This window comes from Pteronotus mesoamericanus, unplaced genomic scaffold (genome assembly GCF_021234165.1).
Source record: "Pteronotus mesoamericanus isolate MK-2021 breed Mesoamerican mustached bat unplaced genomic scaffold, CSHL_Meso_final scaffold_636, whole genome shotgun sequence".
Lineage (NCBI taxonomy): Eukaryota > Metazoa > Chordata > Mammalia > Chiroptera > Mormoopidae > Pteronotus > Pteronotus mesoamericanus.
The window spans coordinates 3,678,433-3,695,196 of record NW_026555324.1 but is presented as its reverse complement, the minus strand read 5'-3'; the positions used below and the strand labels follow the sequence as shown (position 1 = coordinate 3,695,196).

The following is a 16,764-nucleotide window of genomic DNA, read 5'->3' as shown; positions in this document are numbered from 1 at the left end:
GCTGAGGCTCCTTCCTTTTAGAAATCTTGATTTCAATAACTGAGCAACTTGTTTACTCTCTCCACGACTTAAACTCCCATTCTTGTGTTTAAAATTCACCCACAGAGACAGTTCATGACACACTAGGCCCCCATCCCCAACGCCAATTAAGGCAAAACCGCAGGTCCATCAGCACCCATGCTCAGGGCGCGCTCCCTCCCTACAAACTTGTCTATGGCCCCAGGTGTGCTGTGCAATTTGTAGGTATTGCAAGTCATAAATCTCTTATCTTTTCAAAGTCTCCTGAGGTTAATGCTGGAAGACATCTTGAAATCTTAAGAACCACAGAGCCAAGTACAAAACATACCCTGGCCCAGGCCAGGTGGCTCAGCTGGTTGGAGCATCGTCCTGTGCACTGAAAGGTTTTGGATTGGATCCATCCCAGCCCATACCTAGGTTTCTGGTTCAATCCCCCGTTGGGATACATATGGGAGGCCACCGCTCCATGTTCCTCCCTCACATCGATGTTTCTATCCCTTTTTCCTCTAAAATCAATAAATATATCCTCAGGTGAGGATTAAATACAAAAAACCCTAGAGACATTTTCCATTGTTTAACTGTTATATCAATGCCCTTGTGGGAGCAGAATACCCTAAAATCAAATCAGATGCCAAAACTGATGTCCCCACACGCATCAACTGAATGAAAATGTTTCTCAAATGTACTTTCAAAGGAGAGTTGGGCAAGGGTGAGCTGGTTTATTTGGTGTGTGCAAAGGTGAATGGGTTGGCTCTTCCATGTGTGGGGTTGGCCCTTTCATGTGTGTAAGAGTGGAGGCTGAGGGTTTTCAAGGCTTAGCTCTCTACCTGCTGACACACATAAAGACGTGTCGACACATAAAGAAGTGTCGACTTTCATAACTTTACCGATGATTCTGGACCAGGCAGGATGAGCAGGTATCCAAAGCCAATTAAAAGTCAGATAACAAAAATGAGGTCAGAGAGTCTTATTAATGACAACTGAATAATGACATCTCATTTAAATGAATTTGAACTCAAATATTGAGAATGTGAAAAGCACAAGCAACATACAATTAAGATGATGAAGCCTCAAAAATATTTGAACCTAGTCATCCTAGAGTCCAGGAGAAACCCAAAAAGTGTCAGTATGGATCCTGAACTCTGTTCAGATGTGTTACTAATGTTAGTGTTTGATTTGTTGTTACAGGTGGCACCGTGCCAGGTTAGCCGACCCATGCAGCAGGCCGCCCTTCTGGGGGACAGAACTCACCCTGGCTGCTAATAAATACACCAAAGCTAACTGGTCATCTGCTATCACGGCTGCAGGAGTTTTCCTTCATGAAAAACTTCTAAAGCATTTGTGTGTTTAGAGTGTCTTGGAGACTTATTGATTAGTATTAATGATGTTTTTGTTGAATGACATTACGTGTGCCCAAGTCATCAGTACCATGACTCGCCAACACTGTTGAACTTTAAAAAAAAACTAGTAAAGTACATTTATTTGGTTATAGCAGAGAATTGTAATTTGGTACAAACATGCCAGAGCAAAATCTATAGGCAAACTGCACCAAAAAAAAAAAAAAAAAAAAAAAAAGGAATGCTACTTTATAGAGAAAAAGGAGGAAGTTTGGAAGAAGTGCTTTGAATGAAAGTGAGAGTTCAGGGCGGCAGTGATTTTTCCAAGCGGTCCTGTTGCTGGGCTAGGAGAAACCTCACTTCTGTTTGGGTAATACAAACACCTTCCTGCTGGAGTGCAAGCTATGTCCCTTCCTGTTGTAACACATACTTTACATTCATGGGGTTTCTCTGTAGTGTGAGGTTTTTTCCCTCTGTGGGCTTTACCCACATATTTTACATATATATAGTTTCTCTCAAGTGTGAGTTCTTTCATGTTTTCGAAGATCACTGATATACCTAAATGCTGTACTACATATTTTACATTCATAGGGTTTCTCTCCAGTGTGAGTTCTTTCATGTCTTTGAAGATCACTGAGATACCTAAATGGTGTATTACATATTTTACATTCATAGGGTTTCTCCATAGTATGAGTTGATTTGTGTCTCTTTAAGGACCTAAAAGATATGTAGGCTTTACCACATTTCTTACATTCATAGGGTTTCTCTCCAGTATGAACTCTCTCATGTATTTTAAAAGACCAGTGGTCTCTGTGGGCTTTACCACATATTTTACATTTATAGAGTTTCTCTCCAGAGTGAGTTCTTTCATGTCTTCGAAGATCACTGAGATACCTAAATGCTGTACTACATATTCTACATTCATAGGGTTTCTCTCCAGTGTGAGTTCTTTCATGTACTTTAACATTTCTGGAAGACCTGAAGGCTTTACCACATATTTGACATTCATAGGGGTTCTCTCCATTGTGGGTTCCCTTATGTTTTTCCAACCAGAGTAGATGACTAAAGGCTTTCCCACATTCTTTACACTTATAAGGCTTCTCTCCATTTTTTTGAAATTCATATGCTTTGTGTCCAGTGTGACATCTGTTGTGCCTACTAAGGGATGAACGAGACACAAAAACTTCTCCACGTGTTCTGCATTGATTTTGCTTCACTCTGGTTTTTTTCTTCAGATTGTGATTTGAAATAAGGCTGAACTTTTCTCCATGTGGATTAACCTCCTTATTTTCACCAATTCTCACTACTATTGGACTTCTGTAAAAAACAAGCACATTATTAATAATTTATTAATAATTTTATATTAATTGTATTTATTATGTTTTATAGGAAAAGTATATTCTGTCTTGTCTGAGAATATACTGAATGTTTTCCAAGACTTTTTACCCTTGTTATTATGAAACTGAGATATTCAAATATAAGGTTTACTAATGCTGCTTCCAAGTGAACTATTTAGTAAACACTGAACATATATGTTACATTTGAAAGAGTACTTTTAAAATTTTTTCTAACAAGAATACATTTGAAGCAGAGTTTGTTTTGGTTGCTACATATTTTAAAAATTTCACAACATATTGGGTTGGCCAAAATGTCCATAAAATAAAAGACATCATTTTCATTTTCACCAATAACTACTGATTTGGATATTTTGAATATGTCGGCTATCTCACACACAGTATAACATGGATTGTTCTCAATCAATGTCTGGATTTGACTGCTATCAACTTCAACTGATCTACCTGATCAGGAAGCATTGTCCAGTGAGAAATCTCTGGCATAAAACTTCACAAGTCACTTTTGACACACTTGATCAGTCACAGTACCTTCTCCATACATTGCAAAAATCTTTTGTGTTTCATTTGCGTTTTTACCTTTCTTTAAATAATAGAGCATAAAGTGCTGAAAATGTTGTGTATTCTCTTTGATTTTCACCATTAAAACGGCTACACAAAATTCACCAATTTTGATTTTTTTTAATCCACACTGATGTGACAGCTGTCACAATAAAATCTAACAAAATTGCTTTGAATGAAGTTAAAGACAACTAAGCGCTAGTAGAGCCATCTTAAGGAAAAAAACAAATGAACTTTTTTGGCCAACCCAATTCTAGAATCCTGCAGTGAGACTCTGCTTTCTGTTCTCACCTTAATTAAGGTGACTCACCTTAATTTTCTCCTCTGTTTTTTGTACTGATCTTTAATGTCATGTTCTTCCCATCTTTTTCCTAAAAGGCAGACCCAGAAAAATGATTCCAAAGAATTAGTATGATAGACAAATTATTTGCTGTGAGATCCATGATGAGCTCTAGCCATGCCCAGATTATTTACCAGCATCCCCTTTTCCCACATTACTGATCTTGAAACAATACTGTTGAACAAGAAACTCTTGTTCTCTAACTGATGACTGAAGGAATGTCCTCATCCTTACCTACAGAGGCCAGGTTCCTGAAGGTTTCAGTCATCACATCTCTGTAGAGCTTTTTCTGTGAAGGATCCAGTAAGGCCCACTCCTCCAGACTGAAGTTCACAGCCACATCCTCAAAGGCCAGGGAGTCCTAAATCACCCCAAATATATAGGTACAGTAAAAGGTGAAACTGTCAGCACTGGGCACCTACACTCCATTTACAGAAAAGTTACCTAAGATTCTCTTGTCTCCAAACATTTATTCTATGACTTGGTCATCTAAAAGTTACTTTCTCATAAGTTTAACACCATTTTGAACACCGGGAAATTACTTACACATTCTTACTGTGATCACAGTGCATCTTATTTCTCTGTAATATCAGGGTCTTGACCATTTTGGGAAATAACAGGAATGCCATACAGATGAAACATGTATTATAATCATTTTAAGACCACTGACTTCCCATGAAAATAATTCTTTCATCTGCTATTACTCCCCATTCATAGCAATCCATGAGGCAGAGATTTAAATTTGCATGAAGTTTCAATAAAATACAGTGACACTGGACACCTTTCCTCCTATTTCCATCACTGAACATGAGAGTCCAGGCGGCCTGTGACAACCACTTTCAACAAAGCCAGTTGACCATGTTGTCCTAAAGCCCAGGCCTTTGCCAGTAATCAGATGCAACTGACTCAGTGTAAATATGCTTGTGCAGAATACTGCTTGTAACTTGTGTATCACAGACTCAGCAATTCCTTTCCCTCTCTGTTCAATTTAATGGGGCTAGAAGGTTATTTGGAAATTAGAGCTCAGATAGAGGAAAGAAGCCATAACAAGTTAGGCCACAAAATCCCTGCACTCATGCTCAGGTCTGCTTCCTGCCAAATTCTAGAACACATAGTGAGAGAACAGGTCAGGAGAGCTCTTTCTGATCAAACCCTAATGGCGTACCCTGGGCTTCACTTCCCTTGAGAAACAAGTTAAGAGCTGCAGACTGCCAGGGAGCTCACTGAAGTCCATATGGTCTGATGGTGAGTTTGAGCATCATTACAGAACACATAAAAGGTTCAATAGTACCTTCCTTCTAAAAAAACAAAAAATTTCCATTCTCTGATTTCAAAGAAAAATTTCCCTGACGAGTCACTCTAGGCTGCCTTGTCACCTTCTGGTGTGGCACTTTAACTTCAGAGCTGCCATTCTCGATCTCATCAAAAAGAAAAAAAAAAAAAAAAAGAAGAAGTGAAACTACTATTCTCAGATCCATCAAGAGCCTCGAGGTCAAAGGTTAAATGGTATCTCCAAAATTAGGAAAAAGAACAGATGGTACTTGAGATACACTCCAAATATTCTGTTTTTAACAAGGATTGTGCCAAAACAAAACAAAACAAAAATTGTATCACCAGAGTCTAATGGAAAGACAATGAAGGACAATAAACACAGAACACAATACCCATGAAAGCAAAACCTTTCTTAACATGAGGATTAAAATACAAAAAAAATGGGAATAACTGAAAAAAAAGAAATAGGAGATGAGTGAAGTAATATTCTCCAAACTTGCCTAAAATTAATGACAGGTGCACACTATATCCAGAAAGCTCTAAAACACTAAACATTCAATACCAAAAATGCATACCCAAGTATAGCATATTCAAATTAGACAAAAATCAAAGACAAAGAGAATATATTGAAAGAATCCAGAGGGGAAAACAGACATTAGGTATAGAGAAACAAAGATGAATTAAATTCAACCTGTTTTCTGAAACTGTGTAAACAAGATCAGATTGGAATAAAATAGTGAACATTTTGTAATTTAAGAAACCACTCTGTAGAATTTTGTGTTAAGGAAAACGGCCTTCATAAAGAATAAGAACTTTCTGAAATAAAAATTCAGGGAACTGTCACTAATACAACTACTTTATCTTTTTATTTTATTTATTTATTTAAAATAATGTATTTAAAGCCTCACCCAAGAATATGCTTACAGAGAGGGGTAGGGAGAGAAACATCGATGTGAGAGAAAAAAACATTGATCAGTTGCCTCCCATATAAGCCCCAATGGAGGATCAAACCTGCAATCTAGGTTCAAGCCCTGGCCAGGGATCAAACCCGCAAGCTTTTGGTGTAAGGGACAACCCTCCAACCAACAGAGCCACCCAGCCAGAGCTATCTTTTTATTTTTTTAATAATTTTTAAAACCTTTTCAGTTATAGTTACATACAATATTATATTAGTTTCAGGTGTAGAACCCACTGATTACACATTTATATAACTTAAAAAGTGATCACCCTAATAATCTAGTACCCATTTGACATCATGCATAGTCTTCACAAAATTACTGACTGTATTCCCTATGCTATACTTTATATCCCTATGACTATTCTCTACCTACCAGTTTGTACTTAATACCTTTACCTTTTTCACCCACCCATAATCCCCCCTCATCTAGCACCTGTCAAATTGTTCTCTGCATCTAGAAGTCTGTTTCTTGTCTGCTTGTGCATTCATTTTGCTTTTTAGATTCCACACAGTGTAATCATATGGCATTTGCCTTTTCTGTCTGACTTAAATCACTCAGCATAATACCCTGTAAGTCCATCCATGTTGTTACCAAAGGCACAATTTCATGCTTTCTTATTGCTGAGCCAAATTGCATTGTATACATGCAAAACTACTTCTTTCTCCATTCATTTATTGATGGACACTTAGGTTGCTTCCTTATCTTGGCTATTGTAAACAACGCTGCAAGAAACATACGGATGCATGTCTTTTCAATTTACTGTTTTGGGTTTTGTCAATAAATATTCACAAGTGAAATTGCTGGGTCCTTCCCTGTTTCTTGCTATAGCCTTTGTTTTAAAGTCTATTTTGCCTGATATATGCATAAATATTGCTTCCCTGACTTTTTTTGTTTATATTTTCATGAAATGTCTATCTTTCAATCGAAAGTAAGTTTCTTGTAGACACCCTATTTAAAAGTCTTGTCTTCTTATCCATTCAGCCATCCTGTGTATTTTGAATGGAGTATTTAGTCCATTTGCATTTAAAGTAATTGCTGATAGATATATAATTATTGCCATTTTTATTACTCATAGTTTTGACGTTTTGGTTTCTTCTTCTTCTTAAAGAAGTCCCTTTAACATTTTCTGTAATACTGGTTTGGTTGTGATAAACTCCTTTAGCTTTTTCTTACCTGGGAAATTCTTTGCCTGTCCTTTGATTGTAAACAATAGCCTTGCTGGGTAGAGCAATCTTGGTTGTAGGTCCTCGCTTTTCATCACTTTGAATATTTCATGCCAATACCTTTTCGCCTGCAAAGTTTCTGTTGAGAAGTCAGCTGACTGTCTTATGGATGCTCCCTTGTAAGTGACTTACTGCTTTTCTTTTGCTGCTTTTAAGATTATCTATTTGTTTTTAACCTTTGCCATTTTAATTATGATGAGTCTTGGTGTGGGCCTCTTTGAGTTACTCTTGTCTGAGACTCTGCACTTCCTGGGCTTGTAAGTCTATTTCCTTTGCCAGGTTAGAAAAGTTTTCCATCCTTATATTCAATTCCTCACTTTTTCTCATCTCCTTCCAGCACCCCCATGATTCAAATATTATGCTTGATGTTACCCCACCCAGAGGCCCCTTAAACTATCCTCATTTTTTTTTATTCTTTTTTTCTTTTGGCTCTTTGAATTGGGTGTTTTGTTCTCCTTACCTTTCAAATCACTGACTCAGTCCTTTGCTTCATCTAATCTACTGCTGATTCCTTCTAATGTATTCTTCATTTATGACTGGCTCTTTTTTATGCTTTCTATCTCCACTTTTGTGTTTTTTATCTCATTGTTGATGTTCTCACTGAGATCCTTGAGCATCCTTATAACCAATGTTTGAACTCAGTGGATTGTTTCCATTTCATTTAGATCTTTTTTTGGAGTTCTGTTCTGTTCTTTCATGTTGATAGATACATATCTATCAACAGCCTCTCCCCTGATCTCTTTGTTCTCCTTGTCCCTCACCCGCCTTATAAAAATTTGTCTGCACTGAGATGCTAAGATGGGCTTTGAGACAAAAATTCCCATCTCCCAGGCTGCCGACACCTGAATACACCACATTCCTTTTTATCAGCACCTGACTCTCAAGTATTAGTTTTTGAAGTAGCAGGCAGATGGACTTGTGTTCGGCTACACTATGACACAAGGTTGTTATGTAGAGTTTAAGTACTCTGGGCTTAAGAAGAGTTTGAACTAATCCTTTTTCTGTGCAAAACTGAAACAATGGTATTGTCTACTCTAATGCACATGGTCAGCATCTTTGCTGCAAGATGTAGGGGCAGGAGCAGCAGAGTTACTTAGGGTTCCTGGTGAGGCCCCTGGCATTGTCCCACCTACTGGCTACCTTCCCTGTCTCTTCTTTCTCACTGAAATAACTGCTCTCTGGAGAAGCCATCTGATGCGCTCATCTCATTCACAGGGTGCAACCATCCTCATGCCCGTTAAGGCTCCCCCTAATGTCCAGGCAAACCCGGCCTCAGTCACACCTTCACAGCCAAGATACTGACCCAGGACTACTGTAAAGACAGTCTCATTTTCATACTCCTGTTCATAAAGGATGAGGAATTACCTAAACTGTCAACCCAGTGTCGTCTGTATATAGAACCCAGGGTTGGTAGAGTCAATAATACAGCACACCGCAGCACCCAGTAAGGAGTAGCTCACAGTGCAGGAACCCCGTGGCTTTCCTAGCTGCCTGTCTAGATTAGGACGATCAGGAAAGGGAGGGCTCAGGAGTCAAACATCAAACATGTGGAGCCTGACCACTCATGACAATAACAAACACAATTATGGAAAGTAGATGTTTGCGCTGGCTTGTTTTTATATAAACACACACTAACAGGATGAGTAAGCATTAATCGAAACTGGTCATCTGAGAGTGGAAGGAGTTAGAACACAGACTGGAGCAGGATATGCGGACAGAGTCTCCTCTTCAATTAGTTCTCTAGTGTGAACCCTGAGAAAGAAGACACCTACTAAGAAGGGCTCCTGGTGGCTAACTGGGCTCAAAATTTTAAAAACACCCTGGCTGCCATTTCCACACAGGGACCTCGCATGCAAAATGCACTTCAGGAAAAAGCCTGCACTGAACTGCCTGTCTACACTGTATTTCTGCCATCTAGCCAGCTCTTATAAAGGAATTCCTGGTATTCCCTTTTGAACAACAGGACTGAGGCTTTCCCCATCCATTCAGAGCTGCACAGCCCCAACAAACCAAAGCAGCTCTTTTCTGACCAATCGGAACAGTGCCTTTGGGCCACTCAAACTGTGAGGATTTGGAGTCCTTATTCACATGAGGATGGATCAATGGCAGGGACTCCTAACCAAATAAGCCATCTCCCCTCTGCTCCCGTCTGGCTCCAGGAACACACTTTCCCTTTCCACCAAAGACTGAAGACTGCATCCTCCAGACTAAGCTGAAACACTGAAGACACCTAGTCAGAACGGAGCAGACCAACACAGCCTAAAGTAGACTGGCAAGAAACAGTGCAGAGCCAACCATCAAGGAGCACAACAGAGCTGTGCAGCCAGAGAAGGGTCTCACTCAGAGGCTGCCTGGCCCCAGGGCTATACTATGGCTGTGCTGTTTTCTTAGCCTGCCGTTTTCATATCTGTGCTGTGTAACGATTAAGATGATTTGCACTGAATCAAGTCTTCTTCTCCACTGCACCCCAAACTGGGGATTCCTATTGACATCAAATTGGCATCCATGACCATCTGCTGACATTTGCTTAGGAACTGTTCACATTCCCATGCATTATTTATTTAAAATACAAAAACTTATACATACCACATCTACCTATGAATAATCATTATTATTAATAAAGTATTCCTTTTTAAATTTAACTTAATCTTTTCAATATAAGAAACCATGCCAAGATTTAAATAAATAATAGAAAAATGCACACCATAAAAATTTATAAATCCCTTTCTAACTAAAAGAGCAAAAAACATTATGACAATTTTCTCTATACTATATTTTACAATAAGGATATATAAAAGAAATAAGTCAGATATAATACATGAGAGGTTTGCAATTAAGCTCTGAAACGTACCAGCAATTTCAAATATTTACATAAGCTTACATAAGCCTTGCTGTGTTTTCTCAAATCTATGAAAATTGAAATTCAATTGGTTTTCCTCCCTCACACCCATTGAAACAGCAGTACATTTACCTTAGAAATAGTATAGCCTTTTTACATGTCAAAGTTCTTTAGGGACGGGCACATACAAAACTAACCGAAAATTGGAAAAAGCACCTGAGAACTTTAAAACATTCATCTGACATCTTCAGGCTCTCTGGCCTGAATGGAACCAAAATTCTATTTGGTTCATCTGTTGATGGAAATCAGGCTCTTTTACGGGATCGCGAGGAAAGCATTTCGAGGACCCATACATGGGTGTGGCAAGATGGTTTATGAGTGTGGAAGGCTGCCTCTGGGTCCCCTCTCTGTCTGTCCCATCATATAAAATCAGGGCCAGAAACAGAGTCACTGTCCAGAGATCCTGCGCCATAAAAAGCTCAGTTCAGTCCAGCATCTGGCTAGTTTAGCTTGTATTCCTGGCTACAAACTATTGCTGTGCTGAGGTATTCAGGCTCCAGCCTGAAGCCTGTGCATGGAGTCCATCAGCCACACAGTAGCTAAGTCCACATGGGTATGCAGAGAGGACACACAAGTCAACAGGGCAACTGTGGGTCATGAGCAATAAAGAGTGTGCTTCTCTGTTCCCTTGGCATTATATTAGCTTGGGTTTGGGATGGATCAGATGCTTTTTCAAAAGAACCAATCAACTTCCCAAGTTTTTGTCGGCTTTTTGATGGGCCCACCCCCTAGCTAGACTGACAGACCTCTATTATTAGTCCAGCACCTTCCCCTGCACCCACCAACAATCTGGTACTGGAGTGGGGAAGGAGGAAGTATCAATCCCCTTGGTGGAGGAATGCTGTAATCCTCTGGGTTGTGAAGCTGTAGATTCCTGGTGAAGCCAAGAGGCTCATCCTCCCCAGTTTATCAAACTCTATGTCCAGTTCTCTTTGCTCTCTTTAGTAATATCTAGTTAACTACCTATGGCAGCAGTCCCCAACTTTTTTGGCACCAGGGACCAGTTTCATGGAATACAATTTTTCCACAGACCAGGGAAAGGAGGAGATGGTTTTGGGATGATTCAAGCACATTACATTTCTTGTGCACTTTATTTCTATTATCATTACATTGTAATATATATAGAAATAATTATACAACTCATCATAATGCAGAATGAGTGGGAACCCTGAGCTTGTCTTCCTGCAACCAGACGGTCCCATTTGGGGGTGACAGGAGACAGTGACACCCAAAGTGTTGGACTCTGACTTAAAAGCCTGCCACCAGATGCAGCTGTACAATTGAAGTACATCAACTCACTTGCCACTATAAAGCCTACCACCAGATGCAGCTTAATTGTCACTTGTCACTCAATGATAGGGTTTTGATATGAGTCTGCAAGCAACTGACATATTATGGTCTCTGTGCAGTCAAACCTCTCTGCTCATGATAATCTGTATTTGCAGCCGTTCCCCAGTGCCAGCATCACCGCCTCAGCTCTACCTCAGATCATCAGGCATTAGATGCTCACAAGGCGCACGTAGCCTAGATCCCTTGCATGAGCAGTTCACAGTAGGGTTCACGCTCCTATTGCTGTCACTGATCTGACAGGAAGCGGAGCTCAGGTGGTAAGGCGCGTGACGGGGAGCAGCTGTAAATACAGATGAAGCTTCACTCTCCTGCCCGCTGCTCACCTCCTGCTGTGCAGCCAGGTACCTAATAGGCCACAGACCAGTACCGGTCCAGGGGTTGGGGATACCGCTATCAGTTCCCCATTTATCTTGCGTTACTCACACGGTATCTCTCAATCAACTTAAACATTTAAAGCCCAAGGAAACTAGCATCAAAGGGTTACAATACTCCCTGGAGAAAGAAATCCAACAAAAAGAAAAATAACTACTGTGGAAATCAGATCAGTCAAAAAAATACAAAATAAATAAATAAATAAATATTGCAATCAAGATTGTTCACAAAGAAACCTACATTAAAAAAGGTGAACATAATTACAAACATGGGGTAATAGATTCCCCTACCTGAGAGAGAAACCTCGGAGTGGGGAACAATGGAAGAGACACCCGAGCAGACACAGAATTGAACTCTGGGAGCTCCACACACCCTCCCCTTTCCTGTAAGCATAGAAGTGCTTTCTACCCCTGACTTCCATTTTCATAGTGAGGAAACTCTCAGCCAGATTAAGTTAAAGTTCCGACCCAATGAACCCCCTACCCCCCATTCATAAACCCTCTGTCAAAAACTTGGAACCCCTGATCTACATAGACTTTCTCAATATGCATAAATTAGACTTTGAGGTCAACTGCATTGGTGATGGAAAAGTTCATACATACGATCTAAAAATGTTCAGGCCTTAGAAACCACAACCACAACCTCAGAAAGCATATCCCCTCTCCAAATCCCACGTATACTTGCATCCCCAGCTTTCCAGGACTGCCGCTTCTCTCAGTGTAACGGTTCCTACTTGGTGGAGGCAAGCAGGTAAGGCACCCGTAAGAGGAAGCTCCCCAGGAACACCAACTGGGCCTTCAAGTACTTCCCTTTGCAGGCTCAGAGGAGTCTTAGCTTGGGTCACTGAACATAGGTTTCTGCTCTCCAATGGAGTTGCTCAGGACCACTATTAATATTTTAAATGACACAATCCCAGAATTTGAACAATCCAGCAAAATCACTTAAATACAGTATTTAAATGGAAAGGAAATAAGAAAATTTTAAGGGTCTTTTCCTAGTTCAACTAGAAAACCCCAAATATCTATTCCTTTCAGTAAAAGATATCAGTCAATTATATTTCTAGAAAAAGAAACTGGTTTGGAAACAGTTAATCACACTTGAACACATCTGCTCTGCAAGTCTAAACTCTGCAATTTGATTTGAAAACCCCCAAAATGCAAAAACCAGACCTCGTACATTTACTACACATGCTCAAAAGAAGAGTGTAAGATACAAAAATAAAATGTAATCAAAATTTTTTTAAATTTACCTATTTTTTGTGTGTTTGGAACTATTTTATAGTCTCTAAAGCTCCAAAATATACCCCTATCAAAAAACAAACATTTAAGTCATTAAATCTTTTCAAGTTGAGAAATCCAGACAGGGTCCTTGCTGACAGGAGAGATCACCCAGGAAAATCTCCAAACAGGAATCTTCACCCAAAGAATTCCCCTAGGAGGTCTGTGCCCAGGACAGATCCTTGGGGGAGAGAACCAGGATTTCACAGAGGGAAGTTCCAGGTGGTTCTTCTTGCCTTTCCACTCATTTAAAATAGCCACAAAAATGTGTAACTCTCTAAAAATGAAGCTAACCATAACTCTGTGGGAAAAAAATTAAACAAATAAAATATCGGGTCTCTTTGAAACGTACTACGGGGGACAAATTGTTGATAACGGTGCTCTGACTCCTAGAGGGAAAGTTGGCTTCGGAATTCGAGGAGCGTGGTTGCCAGCCACAAGAGGTAGGCTAGGGACAGAGAGCTGTGGAATTGAGACCTTGCTTCCCAAACGCTTGGAAAACTCAGGAGAAAACTGGTCCCCCAGGGGGAAACGGAAGGACTGGGAACCCCACAGACCACAGCTGTTTCCACGCACAAACCCTGCTGTCCCAGTCACGACTGATCCTAGATGGCGCCCCCCACCCCACGATGGTCACCGCACCATCTGGGGAGAAACGGTGCTGCGGACGCACAGCTGCCCAGATAGTCTCGTGAGCCAAAGTCGCCGCAGGCAGTGACGGGACAAAGACGCCAGGGGTACCGGCAGCTGCCCCAGCCCCGACGCTGCAAGCCAGAAAGGAATGAGGTCCGAGCGTCGCCCCCCGGGGACTGCAATCAGCAGGCTCCCGAGGTGTAGCGGGTAAGCCCGGTCCGAAACCGCCAATTCCAACCAGCCCCTCCTCCCGTCTCCGAACCCCGGCCCGCACACTCACCATTTCTAGGTTTCCTGGGTCTCCCTCAATCCTGGGGAGAACTCAGGCCCAGGGCAGATGACAGAAGACACAGGCTGCCAAGTCACCAAAAACCTCGGCAACCGAACTACCCAGAGCCGTTGAAACCTCTTAGGTGAGTTGAGCAGTCCGCGACCTCTGGATGCGTCGCCCCACCCACCTGCCCCCAGCGAAATCCCTGATTGGACAGCTCACAAGGCCGCGCCCCCTCGTTCCTGAGTGACAGCGGGGGGAGAACACAGGTTTTTGGGACACACTTTCGGTTGGTGGGCGGGAACCTGACCCCACTTGGCGCACTTGCCTTGAAACAACTTTTTAGGGGCTTGGGTATGTCCAAGTTGTTTTCACCCAGCTGTATGTGAACGCTGGGGCACTTCGTTGCAGACGGTACAGAAACAGACAAGAGGGTTAGGCCAGGTCTTAATGGAGCAAGTGCCTTAGGTCCTGGCAAGGGCTTGGAGTGAAGCTGTGAAGCAACTCACGGAACTGTGACCTTTGTTTAGAAATGCAAACACTGAAAAGTGACGCACCGTTTTTAAATAAAGCCTGGCTCCATTCTCGTCTTTGACACTTGCAAGCACTGAGCTTTGTACCCATCCTTTCCCCAACCCCACTCCTTTGGTCCTTAAATTGTCAACGTAAGAAACATCCAAACCTGTAAGAATTATATGAGTTTATTTGAGCCAAACTGATAACAATTGCTGGGAAGCAAAATTTCCAGGGATTGAGCAAAATGCCTCAGAAAATTACAGTCTTATTACTTATTTTATAGATCAGAATCAAAGGGGAAGATGTTAGAGGGTTATATAAAACCCACTGGTGGTAGATTAGGGAGGCAGGAGAAAACAAAGCAAGGAAGTCCCTAGGACTGGATAAAAAGTAAAAGAGACAAACTTCTTTACATAGGTAGGTACAGGATAGTCAACAGTTAACAATTAACATGATAATAATAAAAGCAAAGAGAGGGTTTGTGGTCTCTACTCTGATTCAGTGATTGTGTTTTTGTAACAGGATAGTAAAAAGCAAGGAAAATTCCTGGGCAAGTGGAATGGGGAAACTGAAGTAAAATGAACAAGGCCAAACAAAGCAACTTGCAGCCAGGTAGTGAATCACAAGACCTATTTCCCCTAACCAAGAACACCTGAGTGCAAATGGTTTCTACCTCTCCTCCCTAACCAAAGAATATGAAGCTTAAGCCTCCCCGGTTGGGGAAATAGAGAACAGAGACCCAATTAATATCGTTTGTGCCAGCTAAACCCATGGACAGATGAAGTGAGGGTTACAAATAATAAAAAAAAAGAAAAGAAAACCATTAAAAGCCAGACAGACACAAGATGAAAGTAAAACAATATAGCAGACCAAAAACTAATCCCAACCACACACCCCCGCCATTTGCTCATTTTTGAAACTGGAGGGCAACCGAGGCCGGGCTGCCTGTCACCGCTTAGCCAAGAAGCCGAGACAGGGATTGGATTATTATAATTGCACTTCTCTTAATATCAGAGGCTAGCAATTTAGGTGTCAGATTAAAACCCTAACATCCACCTTACCTTGAGTTTTCAATGTGGGGGAAGGGGGCGGGGCTGGGGGATATTTCTACTGGGGGTGCAGGAGGGCTGTTTCTCCTGTGAGCGGGAGCTGGAAGGGAAATCTGCAGCTTCCCAAACTGGCTTCTTAGTTCCGGTGTTATCCCTCCATTTGCATTAGAATTCCACTTCTCTCTTTCCTGGAAACCTGTATTCTCTATACAAGTTTCTTATCAGATATATGAATTTTGCAAATTGTCCTCCATTCTGTGGGTTGGGTTTTCACTTCGTTGTTTTAAAAGTTTAATTTCAATTGTAAAAATATGCCCATGGGATAAAATTTACATTTTCAACATTGTTAAGTGTACAGTTCAGCATATGAAGTACACTGATATTGTGAAACCAATATCCAGAACTTTTTCGTCTTTCAAAACTGTAACTCTACATGCACTGAAAAACTCCACTTGTTGAAATGGAAATCCCATGGAAAAACCCTGCTGTTTTAATATTATTCTATTCTGTTCTGTTGTTTTAATAATATTCTATTTTTCTATATTCTATTTATTTTCTGCTCTAATCTTTATTTCCTAAATTTTTATAATTTAAGATTTAGTTTGTTCTATTTCTAGTCTAAATCATAAAAATGACCAATATCATTCTCCTCTTATTATGACTCACTGGGCTTGTTACAAATTAACTTTAGCTCCAACACATTGCAGTAAACAAGGCTTATGATTACAGTAACATAAGTTTACTTCCATATAGCATTCAGTATACAAAAACATATTTGTGCCTTTAATAACCATCTAATTATCTAAAATAGGCAAAAATCCTGTAAAAGTTCTAAGCAATCTTTTATGTTACATCCCACCATCGTATATACTTTGTGGTCATTCTTATTACAATTCATTATACTCTTGTCTTTGATGACATGTACAATCCTACAGGTCACTAGTAAGAGGACACTAAAAAAACCATGAGTTATAGTTTTTATATCAATTAGTGTCATGACAAAAATTGTAACTATAAAAGAATAAAACACAAAATATGCCTGAAAAATTTACCTGAATTTGAATGCACATGATAAAACAGACATAGTGTATACTGATTAAATCAAGAGATTTGCAAAGTTTATTTCAAAATTCATAATTATAATGGGACATTTTAACATTTGAAAAACACAGTATTTGTTAGTATACTACAGCCTAAAAAACAGTTAATGAAATATCTTATAAAAGTTACAAAAGCGTTCATATGACAAAAAAATACACATAATTTAAGAATGTACTGAATTAAGAATAACTGAAAACATAAGTAATAGGAAACTCCCACAGCTTCCCGACAGAG

General features: G+C 40.2%; 1 protein-coding gene across 1 annotated transcript; it reads right to left on the bottom strand.

Moving 5' to 3' along the window:
* Positions 1 to 1,604: 1,604 nt before the first annotated feature.
* LOC129061589 (zinc finger protein 564-like) lies at positions 1,605 to 13,997 on the bottom strand. Its single transcript, XM_054562298.1, has 4 exons — positions 13,874 to 13,997; positions 3,843 to 3,969; positions 3,579 to 3,639; positions 1,605 to 2,672 (listed from the first exon to the last, which is right to left on the bottom strand). Exons 1-4 carry the CDS (start codon positions 13,874 to 13,876, stop codon positions 1,871 to 1,873), a joined length of 993 nt encoding a protein of 330 aa, XP_054418273.1. The 5' UTR covers positions 13,877 to 13,997; the 3' UTR covers positions 1,605 to 1,870.
* Between the last annotated feature and the right edge of the window lie 2,767 nt (positions 13,998 to 16,764).

What these genes read in the sequence shown, in the direction of transcription:
- LOC129061589 (XM_054562298.1), bottom strand. An exon ending in CAGGAACCTGGCCTCTGTAG is followed by an intron (nt 3,640 to 3,842) that starts GTAAGGATGAGG and finishes TCTGCCTTTTAG; the next exon opens with GAAAAAGATGGGAAGAACAT. An exon ending in AAACAGAGGAGAAAATTAAG is followed by an intron (nt 2,673 to 3,578) that starts GTGAGTCACCTT and finishes TGTTTTTTACAG; the next exon opens with AAGTCCAATAGTAGTGAGAA.